This window comes from Podarcis pityusensis (genome assembly GCF_964106645.2).
Source record: "Podarcis pityusensis genome assembly, chromosome: 17".
In the NCBI taxonomy this organism is placed as follows: Eukaryota; Metazoa; Chordata; class Lepidosauria; order Squamata; family Lacertidae; genus Podarcis; species Podarcis pityusensis.
In genome coordinates this window covers 14720548-14732189 of record NC_138042.1, presented here as the reverse complement: position 1 = coordinate 14732189, position 11642 = coordinate 14720548, and the positions used below count along the sequence as shown (strand labels likewise).

The window sequence follows — 11642 nt, the reverse complement described above, 5'->3', positions numbered from 1 at the left end:
TTGTCAATATTTGAAACTGTATATCATTCCAAGGTCTATATTTTATATCAATCCATATTATCCAAAACGTTTGTTACATTCCAAGTGAGTTTAAAATCCTGCTGATGTTTTCATCTGCTTGCAATGATCTCCTAGATATATTATGAATTTCCCCCATTTTTTTAGTTTTTTAGTTTTTGTCTTCTTGGTTCCTGAGCTTTCCTGTCAGTTTTGCCATTTTGGCATATTCCATCAGCTTAGTTTGCTTGGGCTTGCTGATTGGAAGGTCAGCGCCTTCCCCAGAGGAGGGAACTTTGGATTTGAGGTTTCAAAAAAGAGCCCCTTACACTGTGAGGTCTTTTCGAAATGGCAAGGAATTTCAAAAACAGTTTTTTCTGTGAACAGCCTGCTGTACAGAGGGATGGGGAAATGGCCCAGAATTCCACCAGCTGTTCTCAAACCCATAGACACAACTAAAGAAGGTCATTGGAGCCTGGCTGCATATTCTGTCTATATATTATGGCCGTTTCCCCCCCTCAAGCAAAGTTATGTTTCCCAGTTCTGTTCCCTCATAGCTGCGTGCCTCCAAATTCCTTCTGGCAATCCTCTTCTGCTAGCTGTTCTTCGTCTTCTGTCTGCAATGATTGGCTGCAAATGCTAGGCATTTAGGAGACAATTACACTAGAAATACAAGTGCACTACCTTGCTTTTTTTTCTGTGTGTGTGTGGTTTGGGAGCTGCACGGCCACGGGAAAAAACAATGCTATCCAGTGTTGTAAAGACTGCAGAGAGAATAATTGGGTGCACTCTTCCCACCTTAGATCAAATCTATGCTGCCAGGTGCCATAAGAAAGCGGCAGAGATAGCGCAGGATAGTATGCACCCCGGAAATGATCTCTTTCAGCTTCTGCCTTCTGGAAGAAGGTATAGGGTTATAAAGGCCAGGACTAGCCGCCTGAGAAACAGTTTCTACGCAAATGCAATTCTGGTTCTAAACACAGCATAAGGGGTCTCTATAGTATAGTGTATTTTATAGTATAGTTTATTTTAAAATGGGGTTTCAGAGTTTTTAGAGGTTTTTGAATGTTTTATGTAGTTTTTCAATTTCATTGTTCTGTATGGGACAATGACAATAAAGATATCGTATATCGTATTGTATATCGTAGAGTGATAACTGAATGTCAGAGAAGCAACGTGGGTTGTCATTGATAAGAGATATTGAACTTGTCTGTCATTTCTCCCCCCCCCCCTTTCATCTGAAGGAAGAAACCAGCCGACCTGACTTCACCTTTGCTGCTGGCTTTGAAGATCATATTCTAGGTGTCAATCAGCCGCCCAAAATGGGAATCGCAGGGCTTGCCACCAGTGAACTTGCCCAGAGCACCACCAGTCTTGGAAGCAGCAACAGCAGTGGCGACGTAGGGAGACAGCACTTCCAAGCAGGTATTCTCCTCCCCTCGCAGCTAGGATGGGCTGTCTGACACTTGAGATCAAGGTGCTGAAAAGTTCTAGTTGCCAGGTAATTTGCAGGTTTAGAAGAGCCCCATTCCAGAAACTCCTGGGTTAGCCGTTTGTGGCATTCAGCATTGAGGAAACCAGGAGGTAAATATATGAGCTTGAATCCTGCTGGTATAGAGCTGCCCTGGACACAGAATTGACCTGCACCTCCATGGACAGCTGTGAGTCCAAAATGACTCCCAGGCTGTGTACCTGGTCCTTCAGGGGCACAGTGACCCCATTCAGGACCAGGGAGTCCTCCACACCAGCCCGCCTCCTGTCCCCCCAAAACAGTACTTATGTCTTGTCAGGATTCACCCTCAATCTGTTAGCCGCCATCCATCCTCCAAAGCACAAATGTATCAAGACTTGACAGTGGTACCTCTGGATGTGAATGGGATCCATTCCAGAGCCCCGTTCACATCCAGAGCAGAACGCAACGTGTGCGGGTCGCGATTTGCCGCTTCTGCGCATGCGCGTGACATCGTTTTGCTTGTCTGAGCATGCGCGAGTGGCGAAACCCAGAAGTAACGCGTTCCATTACTTCCGGGTCGCCGCGGAGCATAACCTGAAAATGCTCAACCTGAAGCGACTTCGACCCGAGGTATGACTGTACAGTGGTACCTCGGTTTTCGAATGTCTCAGAAGTCGAACGTTTCAGTTTTCGAACGCTGAAAACCCGAAAGTCAATGCTTCGATTTTCGAACACTTTTCAGAAGTCGAATGTGCTTCCGTATTGAGTTTTCCGTAAGTAAATGCTTCCGGAAATGCATGCTTCGGTTTTTGAACGTTTCGGAAGTCAAATGGTCTTCGGGAATAGATTACATTTGAAAACCAAGGTACCACTAAATATATATATATATTTCCCTAGTAAAATACGTGTTTAGGCTTATCCGCATGCCAAAATCGGTTGTTCCTATGTTTCTCAAGCTGTCTTCACATTTTCCTCTGTTGCCTTACCTTCAGCCTTGAACGTGTTCCCATTCCGTTTGTGCAGGTGAAGTTCAGATTCCAAGAAGTATGAAAGGTCTGGATTCGGAAAAGTCAGAACATGGCTCTTCCCACAACACCAGTTTGTCCAGCATCTTCCAAAATTGTGCCATGGAGGTAAAAATAGTTGATCTTCTGCTAGATTTATTTTGAGGGATGTTGGAGACATTTCATTCTATCAGTACCTGGTGGAACCAGATCTTGTTCATCAATATGTAAAATGAATTGAAAACAAGCATTTCAAGTTTATTTTATTTAAAAAAATAATCAAGTCAACTATTTTAAAACCTGCAACAATTTCTCTTTAAAGTTCCACTTGAGAATGTTCACTTTGAAGTTATGTGATGACATGAAATGCCTTTCGTTCTTCAGATTCAGCCTAAACGGAATCCATTGCCTTTTCAGACGCAGCCTGTATATAGTCCGTCCACACACAAATGCTCAAAGGATCACGGTCAAGGCAATTGCATACCCCTTGTGCAATAACAGTTAACAAAATATGTCACGAGAATAAGGATTATTGATCTACTGAGATGTGTTAATTAGGAGAAGCTTTGAAGGAACTTTAAAAAAACCCAAGGGCTCTGAGTTCTAAATATTTGTAAGCGGATTTCCACTTTCATAACGGGATTCTGCTTCCTCTCGTTCCTCCTGTAAGCTGACCTTGTACTCTCAGAATCTGCTCCAGAAGTCCCATTATGCAAATGGCCGTCTGTTCTGTTCACACGTACAGCCTCTGATACATAAAACCCATAACGATTGTAATTAGTTGTTGTTATTGTTGTTGTTTTGTTAGGTCTTAATGTCAAGTTGTTCTCAGTGTCGTGTATGTGGAGCTCTAGTTTACGACGAAGAAATCATGGCGGGATGGACAGCGGATGACTCTAATCTGAATACTACATGCCCATTTTGCAAAAGCACTTTCTTACCTCTTCTTAATGTGGAATTTAAAGACCTGCGTGGTCTTGCAAGGTTGGTTCATTTGCCGCTGTGTGAATCCATGGCCTTTAAGTGCTGCGTAGATATTTCCACGTTCTATCATATGCAGCTTGTGGTAAATTTAAATGGTAGCTGTTGAGATAAGGGACATTCCTTTACTTCCTTTGACACCTGAACCGTCCTTTGGCTATATTTCTGGCTTCTCTTTCTCTTCACACAGCAAAATAAGTGTGTGCAGGTTTTTTCTTTCATTTAAAACAATTTTATTGCCTGAGAATCTTTTACACGATAATGAATTGGTGGGTGGCTCTCATTTATTTATTTATTTATTTTATTTTTATTTAAAACAAAAATGTAATGTCTATATCAATTTCTGGTCTATAACAGTTAATTGCTGAAGCCAATTGTGAATTCTGACTGTAGTTAATGTACCCCCAAAATAGGACATTTTGCATTCCAATCTTTTTCATTGGCTTTGGTTTTTTGCTCCTGTTTCCTTATTAGCTTGCTTTTGAAACCGAGTACCTCTGGCGATAGTTTGCACAGCAGCAACATTCCATTAACCACAGATTCTCTGGAGCCAAAGGCTGTTTCAAGCCCCGCTACTGATCTGATCAGTTTTGCCGAATCTTCAGATATGAACCAGACCATCGCTGAAGAAAACAGCACCGCAGCGAAGCAAAGGTACCGAAAGAGAGAAAGGCAAGGCAGTTCTTAGTTCCTGGGGGAATTCATGCGGCCTTTGCTTTGCTTTGAAGCTTTGTTTCAAAAAATGTTTGGAAGAACAGTGTGTACTCAAATCTAGTGGAAAATCTGGTGGTACTTAAGAGATCCTTGTTTGTTAAGTGCAGAGACCAAGGCAAGTATACCCGAAGGAGCGTCTCCACCCCCATTGTTCCGCTTGGACACTGAGGTCCAGCTCTGAGGGTCTTCTGGCGGTTCCCTCCCTGCAAGAAGTGAGGTTACAGGGAACCAGGCAGAGGGCCTTCTCGGTGGTGGCACCCGCCTCCTGTCAGATGTCAAGGAGATTCACAATATTCCAATATACCTGAAGGAGCATCTCCACTCCCATTGTTCAGCCTGGACACTGAGGTCCAGCTCCAAGGGCCTTCTGCTGGTTCCTTCCCTGCAAGAAGTGAGGTTGCAGGGAACCAGGCAGAGGGCCTTCTCAGTAGTGGTGCCTGCCCTGTGGAACGCCCTCCCATCAGATGTCAAGGAAATAAACAACCAGCCGACTTTTAGAAGACATCTGAAGGCAGCCCTGTTTGGGGAGGTTTAAAATATTTGGTGTTTTATTGTGTTTTTAATACTATGTTGGAAGCCGCCCAGAGAGGCTAGGGAGGCCTGGCCGGATGGATGGGGTATAAGTAATAAATTATTACAGTGGTACCTCTGGTTGCAAACGGGATCCGTTCCGGAGGCCCGTTCGCAACATGAGCAGAATGCAACCTGCGTCTGCGCATGCATGGGTTGCGATTTGCCGCTTCTGTGCATGCACGTGACGTCATTTTGAGCGTCTGCACATGCGTGAGCGGCGAAACCCGGAAGTAACCCTTTGCAGTACTTCCGGGTCGCTGCGGGACACAACCTGAAAAGATTTAACCTGAAGCAAACGTAACAAGAGGTATGACTGTATATTATTATTATATCAGTGTGAGTAGACTGCTGCACTCGGCTGGCTTCATTTACGGTAGAATGAGATGAGTCCAAATGCCCTTTACGAAATTGCAGTGGCAGTATACAATAGGTTTAGTTCCAGGACTTTGTTCCCCCTCTTCCTTCCAGTAGCCTTCCTGAGTTTTCCCCAAAGGCCTTTGCTAAGGAAGGTTTTCCGTGGTTTCCCTCTGTGCCATCACGCATCCCGTTCCAAGAGGGGTTTCTCGGAGGCTGGGTGGGGAAGTAATCTTCCACCTGGACACTTCTGCAGATGGAATAGTTATCAAAGCGCTCTGTGCATTGAAGTCTGATAGAAATCCTTCCCTCTAATAGCAAACTCAGCTTTTAGCCCAAACTGGGTGACCAAGTGATGAGAGGGAGGTATCAGCACGCTCGTGGCGATCCCAGGGTTTGCAGAAGTACAAAGAAGTGTCTCCCTCCCCTGGATTAGCATTGCCAAATTTAAAATTATATTATGAAGCAGAATGTTTAATTTGGGTAAGAGATTGGATTAGATTGGAAAAAACTAATATATTGGATCTTGGAAGTTTTAAAAATAGATACGGATGGCATGCATATCTTAATTATGAGAAAGTAAAAGTCAATAAAGAATTTACAAGTCATATATTAAGAGGTGCATTATTTAAAGTTTGGAACAAATATAGATTACATCCGGAACCACAGACACCTTGGTGGATATCACCGCTGGAGGCATTTGCTATCAAAAAAAGATACGCTAATATGCCTAGATTAAAATGTGAAGTACTCGATGGAAGAAAAATTAGTAAGGAAAGATAGTAAGAATATATAGATGATTTGAGAAGATTGTAGAATGCAAAATTATTGTAAATTGTATAATGTGGAGGAAATTGAGTGGGGGTGGAGAGAAGTGGGAGGAAGCAGAAAAGAATAATACGATGGATTGAGGAAATGTAAATGTATAGGGGGATGGGGAAGAAATGGTGTTGGATTTGGTACATCTGTATTGTAATATGTGAAAACCAATTAAAAAAAGAAGTGGTGTCTCCCTCCCCAGGAGAAAAAACCGACCTAGCAATGACCAAATGCTGAGGGTGGGATTCACCTAATGGGCGGTGCTTGCTGAAGGACTTCTGCCTGCACCATGGGGCTTACCCCCTTCTTCTCCCCATTGTGTGCCCTCCCCCAAATTGGATGGGGGGTTTGGGGGAGAACACAGGGAGAGGAGAGGGGGTGCATGCACCTAGGAAACTTCCATCATAGCGTGACGTTGAATTCCACCCTTTCGTTTTAAGCACTGGCGTCGCAGGAGGAGGGGACAGGGACCTCAACCCCCCCAAGCCCTCTGCTACAAGCAACGCCTCGCAACGAGGAGGTTCTCTGACTCGGAGCCATAGCGTTGGTGGTCCGCTGCAAAATATTGATCTCTTGCAAAGGCCGGCTCATGGCATCTCAACCGTCAGCCTTCCCAACAGCTTGCAAGAGGCTGCGGTAAGTCGTCGGCAATAACTGCTTGTTAAGCTGATTTGTTGGTAGCGAGTGACTGCATGTGCTTTGAGATCCTTTGCTAGCTACAGAGCGTCTTGAACGTTATCATTCTTGTTTGGGTGGGCGGGAAGAGATTCTCCAGGAACTTTGATCTTGTGTACAGTAAACGCAGGTGGCGCTGTGGGTTAAACCACAGAGCTTCTTGGGCTTGCCGATCAGAAGGTTGGCTGTTCGAATCCCCGCGACGGGGTGAGCTCCCGTTGCTCGGTCCCTGCTCCTGCCAACCTAGCAGTTCGAAAGCACGTCAAAGTGCAAGTAGATAAATAGGTACCGCTCTGGCGGGAAGGTAAACACCTTTTCCGTGCGCTGCTCTGGTTCGCCAGAAGCGGCTTAGTCATGCTGGACACATGAGCCAGAAGCTGTACGCCGGCTCCCTCGGCTAGTAAAGCGAGATGAGCACCACAACCCCAGAGTCGGCCACGACTGGACCTAATGGTCAGGGATCCCTTTACCTTTAAAGTAAACCAGTAAGGGGTGAAGAGGTGCTTCCTTGTATAGTTTGTTTTAACCCCTGTCGCAATGCAAACATTCCAAATGTGCTAAGGGTGATGTGTTTCAGCAACTTTTGTTATACAAGAAAGCTGTGGAACTGTAGCAGTGTGTTGTTTTAGACTCGAGTTTGCATTACTGCAAACTTCCCCAGCCTGGTGCCCTTAACTGTTTTGGATTACAACTCCCTTCAGCCCCAGTCAAGTCAGGATGGTTCAATAACAGAATCGAGTTCTAAGGTACCCCTAAGGGCTATCTAGTCCAACCCCTTGCAATACAGAAATCTCAGCTAAAGCATCCATGACAGGTGACTATTCAACCTCTGCTTAAAAACCTCCAAAGAAGGAGAGTCCACCACCTCTCGTGGGAGACTATTCTACTGTCGAACTGCTCTTTAGTCGGAATCTCCTTTCTGGTAACTTGAAGCCATGGGTTCGAGTCCTACCCTCCAGAGCAGGAGACAACAAGCTTAGTCCCTCTTCCATATTACACCCCTTGAGATATTTGAAGATGGTTCTCATACCTCCTCTCACTCTCTTTTCCAAGCTAAACACCCCCCAGCTCCCTCAACTATTCTTCCTAAGTTCGTTTCCAGACCCTCGATCATCTTGGTTGCATTAAGGGAGGCTGCATTATTTTGTGCAACTTGCTCTCGTGTAATGTGGCTCAGGGACACCTCACGGTGTTTCGTTGGTGAGAGAAGCCACCCAGCATTGTTTGACGGATGAATGATTGTTGAATGTTTTTCAGGATCCCTTAGCCAAAAGGGCCAATCCTTTACCTGTGTCCGTCCCGTATTTGAGCCCCCTGGTACTAAGGAAAGAGCTGGAATCTTTGCTGGAGAACGAGGGAGAACAAGTGATTCACACCTCCACGTTCATCAATCAACACCCCATCATTTTCTGGAACCTGGTGTGGTATTTCCGACGCCTGGACCTCCCAAGCAACTTGCCAGGACTCATTCTAACATCAGAGCACTGCAATGAAGGCGTGCAGGTGAGGTTCTGCACAGGTACTTCCAACACGGCAGGTGCACCTGGTGATGTTTGTTTTCCTTTGCCCTTGCAAACCTTAAAAGAGGGTAACCTGTTGGTTTGTTTTGCCTTGGTATCCTGCCTCCATTTGCCTTGGTGACAGAAACAAATACTGACAATATTGAATAGAGGCTAGTCATCTATTTCGGGTGTTCAAAGTCTGTTGGGGGAGTGCATTTTAGTGCATGCTGCTGATAGAAAGGGCGACCCCCTAAGAAGCAATTGTTCTATTTCAAAATATAGCAGGGGAGATAGATAGTTAAAGTGCAACTCAGACAAAGTTAGGCACATGGCCCATTGGTTTCGTCGGAACAAAGTTAAATTATTCAGTAAAAAAATCACTGGGATTTAAAGTGCTCAACTTTGGAGAGAATAAGAAGAGTTAGAAAACGGCTTGATCATTTAGGAAATAGCATAGGTTTGTTGGAGAGAAGATTGTGATTTGCTTGGGGAATGTGTTTAGAAGATGTGGAACAGACCATGTAGAAAACCAGCTTCAGCTATGGGGTACATAAATAAGGCATTTCAGTTTAGAAATGCAATTACTTAAGATGGAGACTTGTTTCTGTGGGAACACTGTGTTCTTTTCATAAATGTTCATCAGCCGATGGCTTTTTCAAAACCATTGTGGATTGTGGATTGATATTGTGGATATGATGCAAATCCCTTCCTGTTTCTGAAATTGGCTTTGTTTAAATGGGAGGAGGCCATGTGCTCTAGACAAATGTTCCTCGCTAGAGAACTCCGCCAGCAAAGGGTGAAATTAGCCTTGTGCACCCGCCATTGCAAAACTGCTGGCAAGAGAGCTCAGTCTGTGGCAAAGTGATAAGAAAGCGTGTTTCCTCTCTTTTAGCTTCCTCTGTCAAATTTGTCTCAAGACAGCAAGCTAGTGTTTATCCAACTTCTGTGGGACAATATCAATCTTCACCAAGAGCCTGGGGAACCTCTGTACCTATCTTGGAGAAACTTCAGTGAGTAAAAGTGTACATTTCAAAACCTGTTTTGAGAATAAGACTCTTCACCTGTACTCGATGGTCATTGATATTTGCCCATCTTCCCCAAAATGACTGCCCATGTTCCTTGATGGGTCAGCGCTCGGACCAAGTACCCGCAGCCTTGGTGGATGAAAAGCTTGGATACAACTTGGATACTAGCTTGTTGCTAGTACAATCTACTAATGCAATAGGCCAGTGATTTTCAACCAGTGCCTTGAATGATGGTCTGGGGTGCTGCGGGCAACACTGGCCTCTGTCCCTCTTTCCTTCCTCTGATGCCCTCTCATGTCTCTGCCTCCCAAAGGCTTGCACAGCTGCTATTGCAGCAGCCCTGGCTATAAGCTCCATAGGCAAATGGTGCCTCTGAGAGGCACCTCTCTCTGAAGTGGGGTCTGGGGCAGCTCAGAGACCAGGGATGGCGGCAGCAGCTGCCTGGAGGACTCCCAAGGAGAAGGGAGAGGAGGCTGGGGGAACACTCCACAAGGGAGGGTGTTCAAAAAAGGGTGAGGCTGCTGGCTCTGTAGGAAAGGCGTGACATACCTCCTGGTCTGCCCCGCAGAGGACCTTAAGGTCCTTGAATAATCATAGTTTAAAGGTCCCGGGCCCTAAGGAAGTTAGATTATCCTCCACCAGGGCCAGGGCCTTCTCAGTGATGGCTCCGACCTGGTGGAATGCTCTGTCCAATGAGACCAGGGCCCTGCAGGATTTAACTTCCTTCCGCAGGGCCTGTAAGACAGAACTATTCTGCCTGGCTTTCAACTTGAACCTAGCCTGATCTTTTATTCCCCTTCCTTCCCTTCCATTGTTATGAAGATTACCCGCTCTGGGATCCCACAGCTTATTCTCCCCTGGTCTCCATGCTGGCCTAAATAGGACTAATTTAGCCAGCTAGCCCTGGTGATCATCTAATGTTTACTTGATGGATTGCATGCACAGAAGTGGTCCCTCCAGTTGCGGAAACCTTGGGACCTGACCGGAGCTCTGGAACGGATCCCGTCTGCAAGCAGATACCACTGTATTTCCTATCAGGGACCTTCTATGTGCAGCTGTAATCCCTAGCCTGAAAGCTGCTTCTCCTTTCCTCTTCCAGTTGCCAAAACTTCCACCCCTCTCCTCCTTTGCCCTGTATTTCTTCCTTCATTCCCCATCTTTTCTTTCTCCCATCTTCCCCTTTCTAGTCTCTTTCTTTCCTCTACCTCTGCCTTCCTCTCTGTTGCTTGTAGTTTTCTTCTGACATTTAAAAGGTAAAGGTACCCCTGACCAACAGGTCCAGTCGTGACCGACTCTAGGGTTGCGCGCTCATCTCGCTCAAGAGGCCGGGAGCCGGCGCTTGTCTGCAGACAGCTTCCGGGTCACGTGGCCAGCGTGACTAAGCCGCTTCTGGCGAACCAGCGCAGCACACGGAAACGCCGTTTACCTTCACACTGGAGAGCGGTCCCTATTTATCTACTTGCACTTTGGGGTGCTTTTGAACTGCTAGGTTGGCAGGAGCTGGGACCCAGAACGGGAGCTCACCCCATTGCGGGGATTCGAACCGCTGACCTTTCGATCAGCAAGTCCTAGGCTCTGTGGGTTAACCCACAGCGCCACCCGCGTCCCTTAGTGATGGCTTTTCACCTTTCTTAGTCATAATTTGTTGATTTCCCCCCCCCTTCTAGATTCTACAGAAAAGAAACCTTCTGCAGTTTCAGAAGAGCAACAAGCAACAATCGCTTTAGCTGAGAACATCAAACTGAGTATTCAGCACAATGATGTCGTGAAACCCATCAATCTTCTCGTGCAGAAAACTAAGCAAGATAGGAAACGACAAAGGTAAAGGGGAAATGCCACTGACTCCACAAAAATATGGGGAGGAAAAGTAGTGGCGATTTTCAAGTTCCTTGCATACTTCGCACTGTGCATAGAATTCAGCTATCTGGGGGAAGTTAACCTGCATTAAGGTGCATGCAGTTGCTTCTACAGGAATCAATGGAGACAAATATCACTGCAGAGACGGCAAATATGCATGCAGAAATAAGTATATCAATATGGAAGTTTGGTGTGAAATTTTACTGTTTTGCTCTTGCAAAGAGGCAACTATATAATGAAAGGTCACACTGACATCTAGAGCCTTTCGAGAACACCTTCCTTGTGATTTGCATTACCCAGAAAGCAGCTGACGAGTGTTGGATTTCTTAAGACAATGCAGATGGGGCTGCCGTTAATGAACAGTAAAGCCTTTTTCCCCCAGGAAAACTTGTGACTGTTTGACCTAAGAAACACACTCTGTGACATTTTTCACCTGTGAGAACTCTAGTTCCATGTAAGGTAGTGTAACTTACAAGGCAGCATGTGGTTGGAATAGGCTAAAGGGAAGACTGAACTTGTCTAATTTCTAAACATGCATTTTGCAGGAGCTTTTACAGAGAAATTCTTTTCCTGTCCCTGGTCTCCCTTGGGAGAGAGAATATTGACATAGGTAAGACACGTAAGCATGTGTGTGTGTGTGTGTGTTTTATGAATGGTATTGGATGTCATTATTCTTGTAACCAGAAAC

The 11642-nt window shown here is 45.5% G+C and overlaps 1 protein-coding gene across 1 annotated transcript in view; it reads left to right on the top strand.

Annotated features, from left to right (window-relative positions):
- DENND4C (DENN domain containing 4C) overlaps positions 1 to 11642 on the top strand; it is an 85023-nt gene that overhangs the window by 71253 nt on the left and 2128 nt on the right. Inside the window, exons 24-32 of the mRNA XM_080987681.1 lie at positions 1242 to 1422; positions 2474 to 2583; positions 3263 to 3438; positions 3910 to 4089; positions 6336 to 6531; positions 7828 to 8073; positions 8965 to 9082; positions 10765 to 10918; positions 11500 to 11564. Coding sequence (XP_080843807.1) covers positions 1242 to 1422; positions 2474 to 2583; positions 3263 to 3438; positions 3910 to 4089; positions 6336 to 6531; positions 7828 to 8073; positions 8965 to 9082; positions 10765 to 10918; positions 11500 to 11564 — 1426 coding nt within the window. The remainder of the gene's footprint in view (positions 1 to 1241; positions 1423 to 2473; positions 2584 to 3262; positions 3439 to 3909; positions 4090 to 6335; positions 6532 to 7827; positions 8074 to 8964; positions 9083 to 10764; positions 10919 to 11499; positions 11565 to 11642) is intronic.